This window comes from Leucopleurus acutus, assembly GCF_964270905.1.
Source record: "Leucopleurus acutus genome assembly, chromosome: 9".
NCBI classification, from domain to species: Eukaryota; Metazoa; Chordata; class Mammalia; order Artiodactyla; family Delphinidae; genus Leucopleurus; species Leucopleurus acutus.
The window spans coordinates 107432890-107457353 of record NC_139144.1 but is presented as its reverse complement, the minus strand read 5'-3'; the positions used below and the strand labels follow the sequence as shown (position 1 = coordinate 107457353).

Here is a 24464-nt window from a genome sequence, read left to right as displayed (position 1 = left end):
TCGGGGGGGGGGGCGCGCACAGGCTAGGGGTCCCAAATCACCGCACAGGGGGAGGGGCGCCGGCACAAATCTTCCCGGGAGGAATTAGTTAATTCGTCAGTTAATTCAGGAAAGGTGGATCCCTCCTCGGTCAAGCTGAACTTTCGGGTTGTCGGATGGTGGTGTGCCCGCCTTCAGCGAGGGGCGTTTGCTCCCCTGAAGAGGCCGAGGGGGACTGGACAGAGAGAAGGGGCCAAGCCAGTTCTGAAGATGATTTTAAAGGCTTTCCAGGCTGCAAGGAGGGAAGCGGCAGTGGAACAGGAGACCGGAGGGATCGCCCCCAGAGCCAGCGGGGCTTCGCTGGGCGCCGCGGCCCCATGGGGGGCAAGGAGGGGCGCGGGGCTCCTCTGAAGGGTCCTCACCGCGGGGCCACCCGGCTGGGAGCAGATTTAAAATCCAGAGAATCTAAGCAAAGGCCCCGGGCTGCGGAGGTGTCTGCGGGAGCCCAGACTCGACCCCGAGCGGTGCCCACCTACCCGGGGAGCTGCCAGGCGACCAACCAGCCCACTCCGGCCAGATGTTCAAGACAGATGAGGGACGAGTAGTTAAAACCCACATTATATAGTTCTGTCTGGTATAAAATCGCATGTGCTGACCCGTATCTTCTAACTGGAAACGGACTCGAGTCACTTAAAATATTGCAACGTCGATAGGACTAATTAATTGGAAATAAGAAACGAAAGAATACAATTAAACGAGAAGAGAATCATTTTCTAATTTAATAGAGGGACATTTATAAAGATCACAAGCTAAAAGGCATCGAAGGATTCTATCGACATTCTATTAAATCAGCCGCCACGCCCCGGTTGGGAGGAGGACAGAGGAGCGCGGCACCCGGGCTGGCTTCGGCGCGGCTGATTGGTGCCGCCGGGAGCCCCACGTTTGCGTCGGACCCGCCGGCCCTCCCCGCGGAATTCACTCCCCTCTGCCCGCGGCTCAGACCCAACCGCTCCCGCTCCGACAGCCCCAGGCCGGGAGAAGCCTGCCTCTCCGCCCGGGAGGCCCGGGTTCGCAGACAGATTACAACAAAATTACTAATTGGAAAATGAAATTGTCAAAAAAGCATCTCCCCACCCCCGCATATACAATATCCTTAAATATTAAGATATTTTATTAGACCCACTTCCTAACAATAATTTATTGCAATAAAACGGACACCGCAGGTCCCCCTAAATTGTCTTTTCATAATGAATAAATTTAAGCAGGCTAATTAATATATAAACTAGCCCGATTTGTCAAGTTGATTTGTATTTTAGTTAATTGTGAAAGTAATTACCACATGGTCAAATTAACAGCTTTCTGGAAATGACCAAGCCTGAGGTTTTATTTCCTTCCTGGGTGAAGAAAATTCATTTTTCCAAGCTCTTGATGTGATGAATAAAAGTCATAAATCTGGGTGATTGGTGCAGGCAGAGTCTAAATGGCTTCATATTTCATTTTAGGTTTAATAGAAATATTCATGCTCTGTTTTAATGAAATTAAATTGAGGGGGGATGGGGCTGGGAGGCGGCAGTGGCCGGGGGCTTAAAGGGACAGCGCACGTTTTTCTTCCCCCACCTGCGGGCCGGGGCGCTGAGGTCACCTCCAGTGGGCAGCCCATCTGCCACTCCTTTCTGTGGGAGCCCAAGGCCTGGAGGTCCTCCTTTGCAGCTCACCTGGGGCGCAGGTGGAGGCAGCAACTCGAGAGCCCCGACCCAGGTGCACTCCCTGGCAGCTGGTGCCCTCTCCCGTGCGCTTGCTGAGGTCACTAAGCAAGGCCAGGGTCAGCCCTGGGTGCAGGTGCAATCCCGCCCAAAGAAAGCCTTTCGGCCTGTTTATGCTCAGGCCTGTGCTGACCCGGCGGAATCCGGGGTCCACTCTCTTCTCCCTTCTGTCCCCTGGTAGGAGGGCTGTATGGCAGCGACCCCTCACTCATGCCCTCTAGCCCTCTACTCTGTGCCGCCTGCGACATTCCCTTCCCCTCCAAGGTGATCCTTCCGGAACCTGGACCACCAGCGCCCAGAAGAGTGAACCTAATGCACCGGGCTGCAGAGGCCTCTCCTCGGCCCTCAGAGGAAAAGGAAGGGAGTCTTCAGAGCCAGCAACTTTGCTACGCTCATTGGCGGTAGGATGCTCCAAGTTTGGGGGAAGCCCGCGCTGACAGCCGCTCGGGGCGCCTGGGGTGGGGTGGGGTGGGTGTGAGGTCCGTCGGGGTGTCCCTCGGCCTCAGGACAGTCCTGGATCTGCAGCCCCTTAATGGAGCTGATCTGTGACTTGTTGATTTCCCCTGAGCAAATAAGGCTTTGATGCAGTCCCAGCAAGAGTGGTTAGCTGATGAATTGACAAAAACTAATCAGCTTTATTGGGAAACAGGTTAAGGGCACGGGCGTGTCAATAATTCTCAGCCTGACCCCCTCATCCATTAACCGAGGCAGGCTGATTAGAGTAAGAAGACCCTCTCGCATTTTGCACAGAAATTGCTTTCATAAACTCACCATTATTAGCAGTCGATGCGAGCAGCTAATTTAGAGAAGACATCCCAGGCACGTCACATCTATCATCCGGGTTTATGTATCATTATCTCATTTACAGAATGTCGCAGTATAATATGTGTTTTTGGCAACAGGCTTGGCAGCGCCCGGGCTGCGCCGCTCTTTTTAGCAGCACAGCGGAGACCTCCTCGCCTCCTTCCCCACGACCGGGCCCGGAAATGCCCCCATGCGGGCCGGAGCCGGAGGGCGCTTCCCGGGCGGGCAGCGACAACTGGGGTCCTCCCCACACCCACGTGCGCCCCTCCCAACGCGCACCTCCAGACGCGTGCACCCCGCGCACGCCGCCCCAGCTGCGCCCGGCTCGCTGGCCCGCGGGGCCCTGGCGCGCGGCCCGACCGAAGAATTTGCTCCAGCCTGGGAGCCGCGGGGTGCGAGTTCGCCGTTGTGCCCGGCATCCCTTCCTCGGCGCTTGGGCGGCGGCGCAGGTGGCCCGGGGCGGCCGCTCCCCTGCGCCTGGGGGGCGCGGTCCCGGCCTCCCTCTCAGGCCTCGGCCGGCTGGGTCGCAGAGGCCCCGGGCCTGTGGGACAGCCCGCCGGCTCGGAAGGCCCCTCTCCGCCCTCCCGGGCTCCCGGGGCGGCGGGTCTGACCTTTCCCTCCCCCGGCGGCGGCGGCGGCGGCGGCACCGCGGCCCAGATGCGCCTGGCAGACCGGAGTGGGCCACCTGTTCCTCCGGCTAATTATTTTAATGTAGGGGGCCTAGCGTCACCGGGTGCGCGCCTCTTGCAGCGACAGACGGCGGCGGGGCCGAGGACCCAATCCAGCCTTTCAATGGAATTTCCCAGATGGGCCGAGGGGAGGCCAGGAGGGTCACCAGGGGCCCTTTAAAGAGTTCATTAGCCAAATTATCTTGCCCGCAGCACAAGGCCCGGGAGACTGGGGGAAGGGAGCTAGCGCGGAGCGGTTCCGCGGGCCTCTCTCCCCCCTGGTCTCGGCGGAGGTGAGGGGGCGAGATGCTGAGTGCAGGGAAGGGGAGAAAAGCCCCAGCCCAGCGGGCATCGGGGAAAGGGAGGCGGACCCTCCTCTGTTGTTTAGCAGCAGACACGCCACCTCCCTGCCACTGTTAGGTTCCACAGGTGGGAGCCCGGCCGGGTCAAAGGCCAAGTGGGAGAAAGTGTTATTAGATGCATCCAATGAAGAGACTGTAATGTAATAAGGAACGTGACTGACCGGGCTATGGTGTGAGGCCCGACTGCGGGACTTGAAGCCAGAGCCTGGCCTCTTTGCTGTGGGTTCTGGAGCAAAGTGCCTTGATTTCTCAGAGCCTTAGTCTGCCCGTCAATAAGATGGGGGCATGGGTGTGATTTCCACAGTTACAATGACTAGGAGGGGACTCTTAGAAGGTGCACTGAAACAATACCATGAGCACTTGGACATCCCGGCAGGAGTGGGGCTCGAAAATCGGCCTCGCCACCCCCTGCCCCACCGTTCTTCCAGCTCTTCCCAGGGCCCCAGGTTCCTCGTGGGTGAAACAGTCCCTGTTCACATGGTGCGGCAGGGCAGGGAGTCGCCTTCTGCCCAGCTGACCACATCCCACCCAACCCCACTTCGGAAACCTGGGTGTAGGTGTGATGGGGAGAGAGGCTGCCCTGGGAAAGGCGGAGGAAGCCCAGGGATGGCGTTTCTGGCAAACCAGCCGCCTCCTGTTTGCAAATACAAACACCCTCCCCCCAAATCCACCCCAAGTCTGAGATCCGTCCTGGGGCCTTGAGTGTGCACCTGCGGGCAGGGGCTGGGGCCAGGCTGAAAGAGATGAACTTGACCCAGACACGATTTGCCCATCTTGAGGCATATCCCCCAGCTCTGGGAAGTCATGTCAGGTGGAGATCCAGTCTCTCTCTCTCTGTCTCTCTGTCTCTCTCTGTCTCTCCCCTCCCCCCCCCCCGCAGCCTCAGCTGCTGCCACCTCAGCAACTACTAAATACACCAATTAGCAACAACTTCCTGCCATTATCCACCATGGATTTGGACATTAGCGCGCTACTACCCAGCCATAATTTCGAGTCAGAGCGCACTAAAAAGTTCACACACTGAAGCATTAAAACACCCCAAGCAACGTCTTCCGTGTATTTGTGCTTCTCCCCTGTGCTGTCATCCTCATCCCCACCCCGCCTGCGGGTCAGCAGCCAACCGTTCGGGCTGGAGTGGAGCCAGCCTGCGTAGGTCTGACCTCCTAGCGGCCAGAGCTCCTGGCTCGGACTCTGCAACCCTCTCCTCCTGCCGTGGAGGGGGTGTCGAGGGTGGGGAGGTGTGGCCGAGCACCTGGGGCCACAGGGCTGCCCCAACACCTTAGAAGGTGGGTCCTCGATGACCAGACACATTCCCCTGGGAGATGGGAAAGCCGGGCTCTCCCAAAGCAGATAAACATCGTTCTCAGTCTTAAATTATCGAGGCGCAAGACTCACTCACAGAGAACTGTAGGTCCCCGTCAGCGATGGTTTGGAGAGGGGTCCTGTGGGCCTCCGCATTCTGAAAAAGCTGGCTTCGCAGGTGCACGCACTACATGCCTTGTTTCCGATAACAGCTTGAAGTACAGGCCACTGTGTGAACCTGCAATTAAATTACATTTAATTTAAATCCTCTGACAAAAATACCGTCTTCTGGGGAAGTCTCTGTTGAGGGCTGTTTTCCCCCAATGTGATTAAAGGGACTCCAGTGAACTTCCCCCCACCCCATGTTCCCGAATTCTTGGGGAGAAATTTGTTTCCCTTTGTAACCCAGGAAGTTCGAATTTGTGCCGCAGAAAGGCTGGAAACGCTCTCCTTCCCTGGGTCAGAAGGAAACCTGCAGGGGAATGGGGACCGTCTCCTCCCGGGGGCCAAACGCTGAGCGGGGCACCGCCAGGCCTGTCCCTTGCCTTTGGTGTCCCGGGAAGCTGGGAAGCGGCCCAAGGTCCGAGGGTAACGCAGATATTTCTGTACTTGGAGGAAATTTCCAAAAATAGAAGGCCCGCAGCTTGCCGGATTGTTGGAATGTTACGAATTTAAATCCCGCAGCCTTCCCCGACCTCTTAGCAAGCCCTCGGCAATGAGCCCCTGATCTGAGGCTGGGTCAGGTGGAGAGGGCCAGACCCGCGACCCCGGGACGCCCGGAGGTGGGCCCGGTTCCGGTCCAGGCCCCGGGCGACACGAAGCCGGGTGCGCAGGGCGAGGCCGGGCAGCGGGGCCGCGGGATAAAGCGGCAGCCCGTCCTGCGGGTCCCACCTCGGGGTGGAGTGCGTCCGTGGGCTCCCACCTTTTCCAGGCCCTTTAAAAGGCCGAGCGCCCCCGGGTCAGGGAGGAGGTCAGCAGATCAAAGGGCGGCGCTAACTACGAGGTTCCTTTGGCCCTCGGGGCTCTGCTGCTGGGGGGCGGGGGACACCTGCGCGGACCCGCCCCTCCCCCGCGCTCGCCTTCCGGTGACCCCAGCCCCCTCCCCCCGCGCCCGCGTCCCCAGGCCCGGCGCGGTCCCCGAGTGTCTCTCCCGCGGTTTCCTTCCTCGCTCTCCCGCCTCGCTACAGAGCTACTTCCCCAGCCGCAGACCCGAGGGTCCCTGCACCAGCATCTTCGCAGAGTAATTCGAGTGTCCCGGTTCGAATCCCATCGCCACCGCGAGTTTGGGTCCTGCCCTCAGGCACGTTACCTAGCGTACCATGCCTGTTTCCTGAAGGAAACCCCGAGAGGTTAAATTGAAGTTTAGCTGAGTTCATCCGGGGGTGGGGGGAAGGCATGGTTTCAGCAGGACGGGCTAAATCACCCGCACCGGCCCTGGTCTCAGTTCTGGAAACCTCAAGCTCTGGTAGGGTGGGGTGTACGAAGTGGTCCCCAGGGAAAGTCCTCTTCCAGCCTGTGTTCCAGGGCCAGCGGTCCAGAGTCGCCTTCATGCTGGGTGCTCCGTTGTGCCTGCCCCACTTCATGAGAAAGGAAGCAATCCGTAAACGATGAAGAAAGATGCTGCCTCCCATCATCTGAATATGTGACTATATAGGGTTTATCCCAACTCCGTACACATAATTCCAGACATGGATGAAAACAGCTCTTTCTTTTGCAAATGTTTGTAAAAACCACCAGTTCTCCTTTCTAAGGAGTGGGAGAAAGGGTAGTGCAGGCAGTGTTCAGCATCTAAAGGAAGGCCCTACGGAAAGAGACAGGGATGCATTGGCGGGAGGGAAGGGACCGGGTGGGAGCCAGCTACGTGACAGGGGCACCAGGCCCTCAATGCTGCTTTGCTTGGGAGCTGGAGAGTTCTCCCCGGTGTCCTGGGGCTGGATGCTGTCCCCGGGCACCTGGAGACTGAGGCTGGGAGCAGCCCTCAGACCAGACCTTTGATCTCTCGCTGCGGCCCTTCCCAAGACCAAGCCCTGCTCCTGTCTGCCCAAAACCTGCTTCAAAGCCAGCTGGGCTGGATCAATACAGATGCTGGAGACAGGAAGAGCCCTGGTGTGCTCAGCTTCACACACCATAAACCACACAAAGACCCCAAGCTTCCGAGACCTCGTCCCCTCTCTCTCCCTCTCTCTCCCTCTCTCTCCCTCTCTCTCCCTCTCTCTCCCTCTCTCTTCCCCTCTCTCTCCCTCTCTCTCCCTCTCTCTTCCCCTCTCTCTCCCTCTCTCTTCCCGTACAGCTTCACAGACACCTCCAGTATGTCTTCCCTAATTCTTAACATAAACAGGGGATCTGATCATTGTAAAGTCATTCAGCACTGCAGGGTCCATTTTGTCTAACCCCGACTTTTCGAGACAAAGAAAGAGAAATCCATGAAGATAAAGAAGCTGCTGCCTCTGCAGCCACACTGCACTTAGAGGCGGCCACGACCTGGACCAGGCAGGCGGGCTGAGTCCACTTCGGATGCGGCACCTGGGCCCTCAGGGGCTGTGGACTGGGGGGTAATCAGATGACCCTGCCTGAGCTGGGGCCCGCCTGTGGACGACGTCCACTCTGTGTGTACAGGAAGTGTTATTCTCAGCTGGCCCAGGCAGAGTAGAAGCATGGGGGAGGGGGAGATTCTGAGGAGTTTGGGACTTACTTGCTGTAGAACAAAAACATGGTAAACTGAGTTGCTCTGGGAGTTATAAAAAAAATAATTTTGTTGAGGAAGATGGGGTGATTTATGAAGTCTAGACTGCACACCCCCACCACCAACTAAACTAGCCCCGGCAGTGGTTATTTCAGGTAGGAGAGACAGGCGTCAGGCTCTCCAAGATCCACCTTGGGAAATTTACTTTGTGCTCCTTCCCCTGCCCCAACCTCCTACATCATTGCCTTCAGAACCAGCAGACGGAGGAGGGGGAGGGGATGAGACACGGGAGAGGCAGCCGGCCTCCGCGCTCACCCCCATCAGAGGAGGGGGCCACGTTCGCTTGCTGTCTCTTGGAGAGGTAGAGTGGCAACAAAGACACTGTTACCCTTTCTCGAAGGGTGAAGGCCTCCTGTCCCAGAACAGTGGCTAAGCTCAGGTATCTTTGTAAAACCCTCCTTCTGCAGAGGGAACAGACAGGATGGGGAACAGGGCTGGGGAACATTGAGGGCAGCAGGTGGGAACGGTGAGGCTCCTGCAGTCAGACCTGACCTCATTCCAAACTCTGAGGCTTAACAGCTTGCGGGCATGAGAGTCTCAACCTCTTTGAGTCCGTACTCTGTGAAATAGAGATTTCATCTGGTATCACAGGGAGGATTAAGGAAGATAATTTTGGAAAGCTCATGGCACATAGTAGGTGTTCAAGAGACGTGAGTGTACCCTTCTCTCCACTCAGAGACAGAAGGACTGCATTTTTACCACCACAAAGACATAAGAAAGACAAGAGATATGAGAGACAAGACAAACACCATGTAAGTGCTGCTATTTCTATTTACAAGTTAATATTGGATTTTGCAAAGCTACATAACATTTATTCCATTTGCTGTCACTTCTCCACTGCTATCCTCCTAATCTTCCAAGCAGTCCTGTGAGTCTCGGAACTACACTGTTACAATGAAAAAGAAACACTGCTCACCCACAGAATCACTGCAATCCACTCTCACCTGGGTAAAAAAAAGCCTTTTGAAGGGAAATGACTTGTTCCCTGTATTTACCTTTAAACATCCCTCTTGTGGCAACCTGACCTGCTAATTTTAAAGTTTACCTGGCCCTGTTTTTTTTTTTTTCCCTTGGTCCTCTGCCCCTCCCACAGCCCCCTTCCTGTCCTTTATTCACCTCTCACCTGCACGGGAAGCCAGGCTTCCAGAACCCGAGCTCCTTCTCGAATTCTCACATCTGTCTGGGAAAGATAACTAGGTCTAACGGAGGTATTGACAAAGACCGGTGTTGGTGGCCTCTGGGCTCCTTGACCTGCGCGTCCATTCTTTCTGCTTCAAAAAGCCTTTGGAAGTGCTTTTACTGTAAATATTTGAAGTGTGAGTATGGGGCGGAGGTGAAGTCTGGATTCTCATCCCACGCCCTTGCTCAGACAAGGGAAGCCCTTTCCTCCAATTTTCCAGGAGCTGCAGGCAGCAGAGAGCCTGCATTTTCCAGCCTGGGCCTGGGGCTAGCAGGATCAGTGACCGGCCTCGGCTGACTCCCGCCCGGCTGGGCTTCCCAGGGCCCAGAAGGGTGCAGTCTCCTGCCTGCCCACGGGCCGGTGTCCCTCGGCAGAGGAAGAGCTCTGTAATCGAGGTCCTGCTCCATGGCGGGTGGACGACGTCTCCAAGCCGACCTGGGTCCTGCAGGCCGCTCGCACCAAACTCTCACCTTGACCGGGAGGACTGAAGGCGCGGGCTTGTGGAAGGCAAGCTCGCGCTCGGGTACACGTATGCCTCACTCCCCCACAAACAATACCTGCAACGCACAGAACTTCCCCGGAAAGGTGAGGGGGCTGGCGACAGGGACACAAACGCCTCGGGCGCAGGGCTTGGGGACCAGAACGGTCTTCGCTGAGCTGCCTGCACTGAGCAGAGCGGCTCGACCTGGAAGCAGCGTGGGCTCTCCTTGCAGAAGTGGACACACTCAAGCGCCGGCGAGGAGGAGGGAGAGGACGCACGCTGCTGGCTCTAGGTGACACGAACTCAGACCCGGACAGCGTGTGTCGCGAGCTGGACTCCGGCCGGGGGGCCCACACGGACCCCGGGGGTTGCCAGCCCCCGCCGCCCGCTCAGCGGCCGCAGGAGGGCGAGCAGGCACCCCAGGTTGCGCCTCCGAGTCTTCCAACCCCTGTCTCGGTCCCCGCCCCGCCCTCGCGGTTCGGCACCCTGGGCTGTTTAGGACCCCGCGGCGCAGGGGCGGGGCGGCGGGCGACCGGGACGGTGACAGGTGCGCCACTCGGCCAATGGCGGGGCCTGAGCCCCTCCCCAAGCCCCCGCCGAGCGCGCCAATCGGCGGCCGCGCTGCGCTTCAAGTGCGCGGAGGGGCGCGGGTCCCCAGCCCGGCGCCAGCGGCCTCGGCGCGGTCGCCTGCGGGCTGCAGCGCTGAGCCGGGCTCTCGGCCCCGGCGCGCCGAGCACTCGCGTGGGAGTTTGTGCGAGAGCGAGTGAACGCGGCCCGGGGCGGGGCCCGCACGGAGGAGGCGCCCGGACCATGGTCACCCTCGGCTGAGTTTCCGGCGGCGACTTTGATTACTGGCAAATAATCATAACAATACCGAGCCCCGGGGCTGGCCGCCGCCACGGAAAGACTCCGCGGGCCGGCACGCGGCCGCGCCACGCACCTCCCCGCGCTGATCGCCAACCCCTAACGAGCCGATGGAAAAATCCAAAAATTTCCGCATCGACGCGCTGCTGGCCGTGGACCCCCCGCGAGCGGCCTCGGCGCAGACCGCGCCGCTGGCCCTGGTCACGTCGCTCGCGGCCGCCGCAGCTGGCCCCGGGGGCGGCGGCGGGGGCGGCGGGGCGAGCGGCGGCTGCAGCCCCGCGTCCTCGGAGCCGCCCGCGGCGCCCGCCGACCGCCTGCGCGCCGAGAGCCCGTCGCCACCGCGCCTGCTGGCCGCGCACTGCGCGCTGCTGCCCAAACCGGGCTTCCTGGGCGCCGGCGGCGCGGGCGGCGGGGCGGGCGGAGGCGGAGGCGGGCCCGGGGGGCCCCACCACCACGCGCACCCCGGCGCCGCCGCCGCCGCTGCCGCTGCAGCTGCCGCCGCCGCCGCCGCCGCGGGGGGTCTGGCGCTGGGGCTGCACCCGGGGGGCGCGCAGGGCGGCGCGGGCCTCCCAGCGCAGGCGGCGCTCTACGGCCACCCGGTCTACGGCTACTCGGCGGCGGCGGCGGCGGCCGCGCTGGCCGGGCAGCACCCGGCGCTCTCCTACTCGTACCCGCAGGTGCAGGGCGCGCACCCCGCGCACCCCGCCGACCCCATCAAGCTGGGCGCCGGCACCTTTCAGTTGGACCAGTGGCTGCGGGCGTCCACCGCGGGCATGATCCTGCCCAAGATGCCGGACTTTAACTGTGAGTACTGCGCAGCCCCCGAGCCTGCGGAGGAAGGAGGAAACGGGGGAGGGGAGTGCTGGCAGAAGGTTCTCCCGTGCGTCCTCCTCCACCTGGCACCTCCTTCTGCTGGTTCTCTGCTCCGAGCGAGCTGTGGGAGCGCCGCGAGGCCGCCTCGGCTCTGCCCGGGGCCTCGGAGGACTCGCGCGGGCTGCGCGATGTGGGATTGTTAGCGAATGATTAAAATACCCACGCGCGGACCTTGCTTCGCTTCCTCTCTTAATGGGAAGGGGCAGCTGGAGGTGTGAGACTAAAACCTAATGATTAACCGGCAGGCTAGAGGAGAAGGAAGTGGTGGGGGAAGGCGAGCCGAGGAGCGCCCTGGAGTCAGGTGTGCCTAGGAATCGGGGGCCATCGAAACCAGGGGTTTATCCTCAGGGAAACGGACGTGACTTCGGTCCCGCGTTCTGGGTTCTGGAGAGAACCCCGGTCCCTCCCAGGAGAGGGAGCGCTCCCAGAGTTAGCGAAGGAGAAATGAGCTTCAAGAGGCCCAGGGACGTAAGGCAGGGGCCCCGGGCGACCTCCTGGCCCTTTGCGGGGCTCTGCCCGCCTCTGGAAGGGCGCTGGGTCCGGGGTGCGATGCCCAGGAGGCGGGTGGCCTGACTTGAACAGAGAGATGGCGCGCTCCGGAAGGCCAAGAGATGCGCCCTCCTTCAGGGGCTCTAAGCTGCAGGTGCCCGCCTCCGAATTCAGGGCGCCCAGCACAGCGCGCACCCTCCCCAAGACCGCAGCGCGGGAGGGCTGGCCATCTCCAACCCGAGAGCCGCCCAGCTGTGGGCGGCGTGCTCGCCATCCAGGCGGGACACCTGGCCGAGGCCTGGGCCTCTCTCTCTCGGGCTTTCCTGGCGCGCGCGGGCGGGCGGGCGCGCGGGAGTGGAGCTCCAGAGATTCTGGATCTCAGGTCCGCTTGCTCCACCCGGGCACCACTCAGAGGAAGATGCTTGAGGCTTAATGATTTCAGCCGCCAAACACCCAAACAAAGAGACCCGATTGTTTCCGTCTGAATGGATTTGTTTAGACTGGGGAGACGCAGGCACGGGAAGGGAAAAAAAGCAAAAAAGAAAACAGAAATAAACACTTGCCAGAATTCAGATTCCTCTGCTAGAAGCTACGGTCGTGACTAAACAGAGAAAAGCCAGGATCCCAGGAGGCTGGAGAAGTCACAGCCGGGTGAGAAAATCCCAGCATGTGAGCTGTCTGCCCGCGGCCACCCCAGGCTGCTCCCGGCTCAGCTCCCAGAAGGCCCTAATGGCCACCCATCCCTTCCGTTGGAGTCACCCCTCCCAACCCCAGGCAAAGAAGTGGCAAGCTTCCTCTCACTTCTGTGGCTTCAGGCATATCTGAGCTCCTGATCTGGGGTCAGCCAAACCCAAGGCACCCTTCCAGGCCTGGCCTCAGAGCCCAGCAAAGCCCTTCTGATGGAATGCCACCCCACGCATCTTTTATTGTGACCTGCATCTCCCAGAGCCTGGCAGGCTTAGTCTCCCACCGATGGGGGGGGCGGGGGGTGGGCAGGCAGCGGTGATCTCCACACAGGCCTCCCCTGGGCTCTGGTTCCCTGGCCACCCGGCTGTTTTCCCCGGCCTGCGTGGAGCCCAGGATTGCCCAGAAAACCGACTAAAGCCACATCCCTTTGCCAACACACTTAGTCCATCTCTTATTCCTAATCTCGACCCAGAGTGAGCTAGTTAGAACCCAGCCAGCTTTAAGTTCAGAAAAAGAATCTGAACACCGAATCCTGAAGGGCAGTAACAAACAGGTGACCATGCCAGAATGGGCTCTGAGAGTCCCTCCTCTGGTCGCTGGAAACCTGTTTGGTTTCCTTTAATTGGTGTCTCAGCCATCAGATGGCATTTCCCAAATGGTCCCTTCAGAGCCAGTGTTTTAATTAAAGTTCTAATGTATTGTCAAGTTGGGAATTCGGGGCCTTGTTTAACTAAAGCGGGGGGCGTGGGCCTTCCCATAAAGCAAATTGCCCATCCCATGGGAGCCTGAGCTCGTCCTGCCCGGGGCTGGCCTCTTTTCTTTCCTTTCCTTTCTTTTATTGTCTAACACTTGTCAGGCTCCTGGGAAATCAAGGGAAGTCTCGCTTTGAGGTCATAAAATTCTCTGTGATGTAACCGTGTGAAATTATGTAAATAAAGCCAAGAGACCTCCTTGAACACGTAGAAAGCCGGATCCCCCTGTGCCTAGGCCTTTAATTTGCGTAATGAGAATTGTCCTGAAAGGCTTCCAATCTCCCAAGGCTCTGCCCCTCTGGACCCTGGGCAGGCGTTGTCAATAAAACATTTTACATGCGGGAGAGCCTCTGATGAATACACATATTTAGGACCAGAATTTGGTCCTTTTCTTCCCTTCCTTCCTTCCTTCTTTCCTTCCTTCCTTCCTTCCTTCTTTCCTTCCTTCCTTCCTCAGCTTTTCCCCTTTTCTCCTATTCCTTTTGTACCTCAGGAGGTGGCGGTGGGAATCCTGCACCACTTCTTCGCTGGGCAGGAAGAAGTAGGAAGTGATTCCGGTGGCCTGTGTGGATTGGGCCTGAGTTGGGGAAGCTGCCGGGAGGAGTGGGGAGGAAGGGGTCCCTGGGCCTCTGCTACTTGCCTTTCTGTCCACCTGCTTTCTACCAACGCCCACCCAGGTGGAGAGGACGTGCCTGGGTGATAGGCTCTCTTTAATCAGGACACCCGGGCCCCGCCTGGGATGAAAAGACTGGGTCCCTCTAAACCCAAACCGTCTGGGCCCACCTGGCCGAGGGGTCCTGGGCTCCGGGGCTTCCTTGGGGAGGGGCGCTGACACTAAAGAAAGAGCAGCGGCCCCGCAGGGCCGGCGAGCAGCGGGCCGTGGACTGGCCCGGGCTCACGAGCCTCTCCCACCGCAGCCCAGGCGCAGTCCAGCCTCCTGGGGAAGTGCCGCCGGCCACGCACCGCCTTCACCAGCCAGCAGCTGCTCGAGCTGGAACATCAGTTCAAGCTGAACAAGTACCTGTCGCGGCCCAAACGCTTCGAGGTGGCCACCTCCCTGATGCTCACCGAGACCCAGGTGCGCCGCCGCGCCGCCCTCAGCGTGGCCTGGCCTCCCAGGGCCACTGCCGCCTCTGCTCTCTTGACCCTCGGCCTTCCTGGGCACCTGGAGCTGTGCCCATTTGACCTTTAGGGTGTGGATTAACATCCCAGCCAGAGTTCCCATCTGCCCCCAGGGTTCCTATACTGGCACCCAGAGGTCTGATTTAGCTGGTTCTGTTGGGCCCAGGAATTTGCACCCCCCCCCCATTCTGAAGCGGGTGGTCCCCAGGCCACATGAGAGAGATTTCACTCCAGAAAGAGAGGAGGGAACATCTTGAGATTTACAGACAGGTACCCCAGCAGCCCTGGCCCTTCGCACACCTCGGTGCTGGGGTGGGAGGTAGGGGTCTTCGTCTGAGCTTCCTCAGAGCCCCCAGCCGGTCTTTGGGTTTTGCGGACGCGCAGGGTGGGGAGCGCCGTCCCCCTGGAGCTTCCGAGTCCTCCAATGGGAGCCCCACGCCCGGGCCTGGTGATGGAGGCGCGCGCGCGGCGGGTGCGGGTGCAGGAGCCCGGGGACTCGGCGGGGACGGAGGTGGCAGGTTTCTCACGCCGCTTGTGCCCGCAGGTGAAGATCTGGTTCCAGAACCGGCGGATGAAGTGGAAGCGCAGCAAAAAGGCCAAAGAGCAGGCAGCGCAGGAGGCCGAGAAGCAGAAGGGCGGCGCGGGCGCGGGCAAAGGCGGCGGCGCCGGGGACCAGGGCGACGAGGAGCTGCTGGGGCCGCCGGCGCCCGGGGACAAGGGCAGCGGACGCCGCCTACGGGACTTGAGGGACAGTGACCCCGAGGAGGAGGACGACGACGACGACGAGGACCATTTCCCCTACAGCAACGGCGCTAGCACGCACGCCGCCTCCTCTGACTGTTCCTCCGGGGCCGACTCGCCTGCCCCGCGGTCCGGCGGGCCCGGCCACCAGCCCCCGCCCCAGTAGGAGCCCCGCGGCCGGCGGGTGGCGGTCCGGCCTGGATGCTGCGACCCCTCCCATGCCCCCCAGGCCCGCGAGCGGAGGCGGCCCGGCCCTGGCGGCTGCTGCCCTTGTGGGCCCCAGCAGCCGTCTGCTCTTCAAGGGACGGAAAGAGGGAGGCCCAGCAGGTTCAAACTTGATCTCTGGTTCTTTTTCGTTTAATTTGGTTTGCGCTGGGGGGAGGTGTTCCCGAGAAGAACTGAGCGCTCACCAGGGGAGGCTCCCGGTTCCCCTCCTGCCGAGTGGAGAAGGCGGAAACCTTCAGTGTTAAACCACCTCCGAGACTTCAAACCTCTGGACACGCCGTTCTTCTGAGTGCTCAGAAAAGAAAAAATGTTTTGTGCTTATGTATCTTGGGGGGAGGGGGAGGGATTTATGCCATGAGCGTCCAAACTGCTGTAAGTCCCAAAACTGTATTGTCTTTATTTTTGTATATTGTATTTATAAATATATATATAAAGAAATGTCTACTTACGCATGCTAAATTATCATTTAGCTTCTCCCATCGCCCACGATGGAATGTAAAATAAATTGGTTTTTTTACTGGGTGAGAGCGCAAATCTTTTGAGGGGAGTTGTGAAAGCGGGGTTTACTATTTTTGTCGTTGAAATGATGGGCTGTATTCCTCAACTGACAGCAGAAGGTGAAAATCAGAATCGCGAATGGGTGTCCGGACCGCCACCTCTCTGGGCCCCGAGGCCGGTGAGGAACTTGATTCCGGCTGCTGGGGAGTCGCAGGTACGAAGTGTCGGTAAAAATACCCGAGGCCAGGTGTCAGCGCGCGTCCGCGTGCCGGCTCACATCTGTCCCGGATGCGAGGATCTCCAAGGAGTAACTTTGGACGCCATGTACTTATTTTCCTCTGTCTCTGAGGATCTTCTTGCATCGCCGGCGCTCCAGAAGCGGAAACACACTATTTGAATGTTTCAGAAAACAAGCTCCAAACCACCAGACTTCACTCACTGGTCTCTGGGGTCCGTGCGGCCCGGGGCGCTGCTCGCGCGCCTTTTCCGCCTTGCCTCGCGTAGCGCGGCGCTTCTCTTTCTCGTCGGCCCTGGCGTCTCTCCCGAAAAACCTTCTCGGGCCGGCCAGGACTGGTTTTCCTGGATCTGGGCAAACGTCCGCGAGGACAGCACTGGGCGACTGGAGCGCTCCAGCCGGGCCGCGATGGCTGTGGGTTAATAGAGCTCGGCAGCGCGCGCCATCCATCACCCGGGCCGAGCCGGGCCTTTCACCCTGGGCTGCACGCATGCCGGGCTCGCCCTCCGCGCGGCTCCCCTTCCCCCACCGCTGACGCGCGGGCCTCTCCTGGGCCTGGAGGAAATAGGTGAGCCAGGGACACTGCTTCTTCCTCCTTCCCTCGTGGCTTCCTCCTTCCTTCTGTTTTTCACTCTTTCTCACCAGCAACTGGGCCGGGGTGCGCCCCTCCCCCTCCCCTCCCCCCTTCTCTCGCCCCCTCGTCTCCCCCTCCTCCCAGCTGATAAATGAGTTCAGATGGGCCTGGAGTTTCATTTGGGTGATTACCGCGCAGGCGAGCGGGGCCACTCCTCGACTTCAGGGCCAGGGTGAGATTAATATCCTCTCTGGCAGCTCATTATCACCCCGGGCTCCTTCCATAAAATCCAACCCCAGCCAAGCCCGGGGGCGCGGCGCTGCTGGGAGCCTGGGCAGGAGCTGCTGTCGGGCGCGGGCGGCAGGGCGCGGGCCTGGCCGCCTCCGGGTCCAAAGGTGCTTTGGGGGGACGCGGACCTGGTTTGCAACTGGTGGGAGAGCCCGAGAGCCCGAGGAAAGGGGTGGGAAAATTAGAGAGAGGGGATGGGGAGGGGGAGAGGAGAAAGATGCCTTTGGGGGTTGAAAAAAATCTGCAATCCGTGTGTATCTCGTTTTAATTTCTACCACATTGAGGAAGTTCAGCCTGAAGCCATCTCTGCCCCGGCTGGCTCCACATCTGGGGGTTATTCCCCGCCGCCCCCCTGCTCGGCTGGCCCAGCGTCAGCGCCCCTACCTCAACACTGGGCCCCCCGGGGACCGGCGGCGGCCGGGGAGGGGGTGTAGCGTCCGACCTGGAAGCTGGGGCGCCGCCGGCCTCGGCGGAGGGTCCGTCCCTCCACCCCAAGGTGCAGACCCTCCTGAACCCGGGAATCGTTCGCTCCCTCGGCGACAAGGGGCAGAGGCGCACTAAAGGAAGATAGAATGATTGTGACCCCCGCCCCCGTCCTCCAGCAGGGCGAGCCCGGGTTTGGCGCGGGGACTTGGCGGCCGGGAAGGCGGGACCCGCCCGCGGCCCCAGCGTCTCCAGCCAGCGGCTTAAGCGCGACGGAATTTATCTCGCTAATAAATTTAATGATCAATTCGTTCTTGTCACAGTAGCTCTTCCCCAAATCAATTATAGCAAATTTAAATATAATCACCGGCTCATCCTCACCCACTCCGGGCACAGCGAACAATTCATTCCGCATAATGAGCGGCCGCCAGCCCCGCCCCGCCCGCCCACCCGCGGCCCCCGCGCGGCGGGGAGGGAGCTCTGTCGCCTCGAGGACCGGGTTCCCAGGACCCGGAGCCAGGCCCACGCAGCCCAGCCCTGAGGGGGACGAAGCACTGTTTCCAGACCAGCCCAGGCTTGGCCCTCGGGCAGCGGCGCGGGCCTCCGGCGGTGAAGCCCCAGTGCCCGGCGGTCTCCCCGCTCTCCACCCGGCGGGGTGCGCCCTGCCGCCCCGTTGGTGCCGGGACACCCATACCCCAAAGCGAGGGCCGCGCCCAAAGCGGACCCGGCCCTCTGGGAACCCCGCCCGGCCCCCTGCCCACCCCGGGAGCCACCCTCGGCGCGGGTTCTCTTCACCTCAATGGGGGAGTCCTCCGTTCTCAGAAAGGGTACCTCGTCGTGTGCCAGGGTCTCCAGCGTGTGCAAAGAAAATGTGGTTAAAGACCTTCCCGTGAGGAAGAGACCAATCTATCGGTGCCCTCCAGGCCACAGTCCAGGGATCACCTGTCCAGCCCTCGCAGAGCTCTGGCCCAGGGTCCGAGGGCCCTGACCAGACGCCTTAAGGCTTGGAGTCTGAAGAGTGCAGAAACGCCTAGAACGTAGACGAAATGGGCCTGTTCCTTTCGCGGTCGGCCTTCCTGCACCCTGTATCCAGGCGGAAGTCAGCTTGGAAAGATCCGCGGGAAAGACTTTCTATGACAGCAAAAGCAAAACAGGCAAATGGGATTATGTCAACATTTAAAACTCCTGTGCAGCAAAGGGAACAATCAACACAATGAACGGCTACCTGGGAAGGGAGGAAGTAGTCGCAACTCAAATATCTGATAAGGGGTTAGTATCCAAAATATATGAAGAACTACAATTCGACAACGACAAAAATCCATCCAGTTAAGAACAGGCAAAGGAATTGATTGAATAGACATTTCTCTGGAGAAGACGTACAAACGGTCCACAAGCACACGAAAAGATTCTTAGCATCACTAACCATTAGGCAGACACAAATCACAACCACAATGAGCTAGCACCTCCCACCTATTAGGACAGCTGTTACGAAAACAAAAACAAAACAGAAGATAACAAGTGTGGGTGAGGATGTGGTGAAATTGGAACCCTTGTGCACTGTTGGCAGGACCGGAAAATAGTGCAGCCACTATGGAAAATAGTATGGAGGGTCCGCAAAACAAACAAACAACAAAAACAGAATTACCATATGACCCAGCGACCCTACTTCCGGGTGTATATCCAAAAGAACTGAAAAGGAGCTGGAAGAGATATTTTTGCACAGCCATGCTCATTGCAGCATGATTCACAATAAGCCAAAATGGGATACATACGTGCAAACAGTGGAATAGTATTCAGCCTTTAAAAAGAAGGAAATTCTGACACCTGCTACAACAGGGCTAAGCCTTGAGGACATAATGATCAGTGAAATAAGCAAGTCACAAAAAAGACAAATGCTGCATAATTCTACTTACATGTGGCATCTAAAATAGTCAGATTCTTAGAGGCAGCACATAGAAGGGAGGTTGCCAGGGTCTGGGAGGAGGGGGGAAAGGGGAGATGTTTAATGGGGAGGGAGTTTCAGTTTTGCAAGATGAAAAAATTCTAGACAGCTGTTGCCCAACAATATGTATACAGTTAACGCTACTGTACTAGCCACTTAAAATGGCTAAGGTGATTAAAACGAGGACACACCTTCTTACCTTCCTCCCTCCATTCCTCCCTCCCTCCCCCTCCTCCGCTTCTTCCCTCTCCCCTTCCCTCCCCCCTCTCTCCCTCCCTCCTACTGAAAGGGCAGACTTGCTGTAGAACATCCAAATCCCGGAGAAGGCTTAGGAAGGGAGCATCTGGCCCCCAGGCCGCCGCGGACCTGAGCGGGCGCGGAGTTTGCGGGTCAAACGCTGCCGCCCCTCGCGGTGTGGGGAGCCCGGCCCGCTCCGGGCTGGCTCGACGAGCACCTCCAGGTCTGCGGGTTAACTGACCCCTGCGGCCTCCCCTGCGCTCCCACGCCCCCGCCAGACCCCAGGCCGGGACCGCGCTGCGGGGGTGGCGGGCGCCGCGGGGAGGGGCCTGCGGGGGGGTTCCCGCAGGACGTGGGCGCCCCCCACCCCGTATCAAAGTCCTGCGGTGCCCTGTGTGTCCCTCAATAAAACTAATCCCTTTGGAGGAGTGACTCAACCGAGAACCCTGCAGTGTCCCAGACTACAAGGCAAATATGTTTTTCAGATTTGGTTTTTATGGTCGGATTAAAGTTTATTTTCCATAATAGGGCACCTAATAAAACTCATAAAGCCGGGTCGGGGCTCCAGCTGGTGGCCTCATTTAACACTTTCACTTCGTAAATCACTTTACGACGTGCCAGGTGTGTCCCAAACTGGACGCCAACGAGAACCAGACCCCCGCCGCCGTGCCCAGCACACACAGGCAGGCACACACGCACACACGCGCACACACGCGCGCGCACACGCACGCGCACGCACACACGTCCCGCGGCCGGCCTCCGGGTCTGGGCCGGGGTCCGGCCGAGCGGGTCCCGGGCTGGCGGGTCACCCATCCAGGGTTCGCGGCCCGGCCCCTCCCCTCCCGCACCCCGAGCCGTGGGGCTGTGGGGGGGACCCTGGCGAGAAGGCGGGGTCCGGAGGCGGGCGGAGTGGGGCGTGGGGAGGGGTCTCCCGCGCTCCCCCCACCCGCCGGCCCCGCGCCGACCCTGCATTCCGCGGCCGCGCACCTGGCCGCCCCGAGTGTACACAAGGTGCCGGACAATGTGCGGCTCCCCGGGCCATTGTCCGCGGCGCTGGGCGGGACAAAGGTGCCCCCCGGCCAGCGGCCGCGGCGAGGGGCGGCGGCGCGGTTTACCCAGCTGGGGGAGGAACAAAGGGCCGCCGCCTTATCGCGGCCGGCGGGCGGGGCGGGGCGGGGGCGCGGGGTCAGGCCGGGGGCGCGGGGGAGGGCTGCCCGCCAGCCCGAGGGGTCGCCGCGACCCCGTCGCAGCGCCGCTGCCGCCCGGGGGCGTCCCTGCCTCTCGGCCCGGGCCTCGGGAAGGCGCGCCCGGAATGCCCCACGGGGATCCCGGGGGCAGGAGGTGAAGGCGGCTCGGTTCGCGGGGGTTTGTGCTCCGAGATGATCCGGTTCTGTTACAATGCGGGTGGTTTTCGTATGGGGTCACCTTTCCATTAACAGCCTTGCTTCCAAGCATGTTTCCTTCTGTGCTGAAACAGCATCTTGAAAAAGGATAAACAGGAAGAGTTAGGGTCGTCCTGGCTCAGGGGCTTGCGACGAGAGAATGGCCCGCTTTCCCTTCCGTCCTAGGGGACAGGGCAGGTGTCCCTCTGGGGCCGGTCGTTCTAAGGAGACGCGCACACCTAAGGTTCTTAAAACAGAGACACCAACTCTGTGAAGCTTGCCGTTGATTTTTTAAATAGATAAATCTGTAAAGGGAATGTAAGTTGTGTCTGTTTCTTTCCCCCCGTGGGTCTGCAACCAGGCTTATTACCTTTCACCACCCTGCTCCATCCATCCTGGTGATTATTTATTCCCAGGTGCGTGGGGGGGGTGCCATCAGATTCCCACCCACGTGCCCTTGGATCAGGCGCCTGTGTGACACTGCAGCCCTTTCACCCATGAAAGAGATAATAGCCAACTCAAAATCCATCCACCATGCATTCATTCAGCCAGCTGTTTTAGAATAGCTGCTCTCTGCTGGACACTGTTCTGAGCACCAGGGTGCATGCGTGAACAAAACAGACAAAAATCTCCATCCTCCTGGAGTTACATAGTAGTGGGAAGATAAAGACAAGACTAACAGATACTATATATGTGCCTTACCTAGTGTAAAACGTGCATGAATCCATGAGGTTAGGTGTCAGGTAAAGTAAGAGTGAAGGAGGAAAGAGGTCTACAGCCTGAACACAGTCCTCACTGGGCGGCCCGTCATTCTCAGCATCACCTGGGATGCAGGACTTTGACCTTCTGGTGCATGATGGGAATGTGAGAAATGGGGTTGTAGCTGCCTGCCTTTAAAGGGGTTGGAGGATAAGAATTAGAGACCTCTAAGAACTGTAGAGGGGACTTCCCTTGTGGTCCAGGGGTTAAGAATCTGTCTGCCAATGCAGGGGACGTAGGTTCAATCCCCGGCCAGGGAATTAAGATCCCACATGCCACAGGCCAGCTAAGCCCGAGAGCCACAACTAGAGAGCCCATGCACCACAACTAGAGAGACGCCCGTGCATCGCAACAAAAGATCCCACGTGTCGCAACTAAGACCCGATGAGGCCAAAAATAAAAATAAATAAATATTTTTTAAAAAACACAAAAACTGTAGAGTCCAAGTGATCAAATATTCACTTCCTGATTCACAGTGTTCCTAAACCTGTGGGTAGAATAAATATTCCAGAAAACAGATGCACGTGTGCATGGTGGAAGTGGGAATTTGGGGACAGAAATAGATTATATGTATGATTTTTTTCTTCCTTCCTTTCTTTCTTTCCACTGAGATATAATTGACATAAAGCATTATGTCAGTACTTTATAATACATAACTGTATTAGTTTTAGGTGTACAGTGATTTCTTAATTTTCATAATTCAGGCATTTAAGACCACGCTGGAAAATAAAAGAGAAAACGGAAACTTTCACGTAAAAGGTTCACTGCCAGTGTTAGAGAATCCGACCCCGGGCACAGAAGCTCACGGAGCCATGAGGGCTGGGAGTGGGCCGCGCCGCCTTCCTGCACTTCAGGTGCCCTGTGCACCTGCCTGGGGCTTGGGTGCCTTCCCTTCACGCACAGGGCATCCCGTCTCCACACACCTGCACAGGCCGTTCTTCCCACCAGACTCACGTCCCCCTCATTTCCTGAGTCCCGTACCTTCTCCCAGGCCTGTCACCTCCCCCCCAATGTTCTGTGCCCAGAGCAGAGGGCTGTGGAGAAGGGCAGGGACCCCAGAGCGTGGGCTTGCATCCCGCCTCACCTAGTGTGTGCCCGTGTCCCCTTCTGTAGAAGGGAGACCGGGTCAGTCCTGGTCTCCCAGGGAGAGAGGAAGCTTGGGCAGCTGAGCGTGTGCCAGGCCCCACATACAGACTCAGGGAACAGTTCAGCAAACCAATGTCCTTGCAGCTCTTGGTCTCCACACCCACAAGGCACAGGGGGCACCCTGGGTCCACGCGCTCCAGTGAGGGTCCTCGAAGTTGAAGTTCCAGGCTAATCTGGGAAAGAGATGTGGGTAGGGGTGTGAGGGTGGGGAGGAAGGCTTTGTAAAGGCTCCTTGGGACTCACAGGAACCCAGGAATAAGAGCCAGGGTGAGGGTGCGTGGGTGAGATCCTGGCACTTACGGACTGGGAGGCGTGGGGCAAGTGACTTGACCTCTCTGTGCCCCACGGTCCTCTGTCAAGTGGGGAACGGCAGCCCCTGTTTCGCAGGGCTGCTGTCGAGAAGCACACAGCGCAGGAGGGAAGGGCCGAGGGCCGCCCCAGAGGAGGTTCCGCCACGTCAGCCCCTCCCACACAGGGCCCGTGGTGTCCCCGCTCTCCACTCGCTGCCCTCCTGGACTTGCCTGCTGGAGGCTCATGGACCCAGGGCCACCCTGTGTCCACACCAGCATGATCACTTCTCTTGGGGACTCCTGCAGAACGGAGAGAGAGACAGAGAGACAGAGACAGACGCAGAGAAGGAGAGAGAGCGCGAGAGCCATCAGCTTCCCGTGAACCTGCCTCTCTGGCCAGCCTGGAGCCCTGGAGCCCAGCCTCCTTTTGAGCCATGAGGTGTTTGCAAGTGGGGTGCGCCTGGAGCCTTGAAAACGGCCTGTCCGCCTGCTGTGCTGGATAGGCACGGGCGAGCTGGGTAGATGTGGGCGACACGCAGGTTGACCGCAGCCACGAGAGAGTCCCAGAGTCCCAGCGGAATCGCCAGCCCACAGAAAGATGAGCTGACGGCTGTTGTCGCAGGTCACTGCGTCTGGGGGGGCTGCTTACACAGGAAAAGCCAGCTGATCCAGTACGTACTACGCGCGCAGCTCAACCTTCCAAACCACGGCCGCACAAAGAGCTCCGCGAGCTCCCGCCACTACCTGCTACCTGGACCCACAGCTGCCTGATCTAAGTGATACTTACTGAATAAGGCTGCTGCGCCCGACACAGTACCAGGCTCTGGGCAGAAAGCAGAGAACGGCAGAGCCATGCTCCCCGTGCCGTGGGCCTCAGGCTGGAGCCGGTTGGAGGCAAGATGCCCAGGAGGGTACCCAGGAGTGAGCAGCGCCCTGGAGATGTCCACAGACCGCCGTGCCTGTCGGTAACCACGGGGTCTTAATTCTCACCGCCATGGGCTGCGCCCGCTGGCCTGTTAACTGCTTCAGTGCAAGGGCCGTGTAGGCTATTGTATCAGTCAGAACCCGGCCGGCCGCACGCGGCAGGAGAGCCAAAGGAACAGTGGCTTTCATGGACAGAAATTCATTTCATCTCCTGTAAACCCGGGCTGCCAGCGGCTGGTCTGGTGGCCCCGTGACCCCCAGGGGCCACGGCCCTTTATCTCGTGGCTTTTCCTCTGTGGTTCAAGGTGGGGCTTGGGCTCCGCATCCCGACCAACACGACCAAGGGCAGGTGCGTGTGTGTCCTCCCCAGGGGTTCAGGGTGGCCCCTTTGCTCACATCCCACTGGCGAGAAGTCTCTCTCTCTCTCTTTTGTTAATCTGGCTGAGCTGTGTGGCTTGTGGGATCTCAGTTCCCCGACCAGGGTGGAACCTGGGCCCTGGCAGTGAGAGTGTTGAGTCCTAGCCACTGGGCCACCAGGGAACTCCCGGGTGAGAAGTCGTAACACGGCCATGCTAAGCTTCGCCGGAGGTTGGAAAGTGAGCCTTTATTTCCATTTGTCCACAGGCCTCGCTAAAAATTGGGGTTCTATTCCGAGGGAGGATGGGGCATGACTGGAGGACAGCTAACTCTGCCCTGGGTATTTGTTTGGTTCTTTGTGTGTGTGTGTATGT

The 24464-nt window shown here is 59.4% G+C and overlaps 1 protein-coding gene across 1 annotated transcript; it reads left to right on the top strand.

The window, feature by feature from the left end:
* Positions 1–10256: 10256 nt before the first annotated feature.
* MNX1 (motor neuron and pancreas homeobox 1) lies at positions 10257–14976 on the top strand (the record flags this gene model as incomplete). Its single annotated transcript, XM_082846310.1, has 3 exons — positions 10257–10950; positions 13865–14025; positions 14614–14976. The coding sequence occupies 3 exons, from the start codon at positions 10257–10259 to the stop codon at positions 14974–14976; spliced, it is 1218 nt and encodes a 405-aa protein (XP_082702436.1).
* Between the last annotated feature and the right edge of the window lie 9488 nt (positions 14977–24464).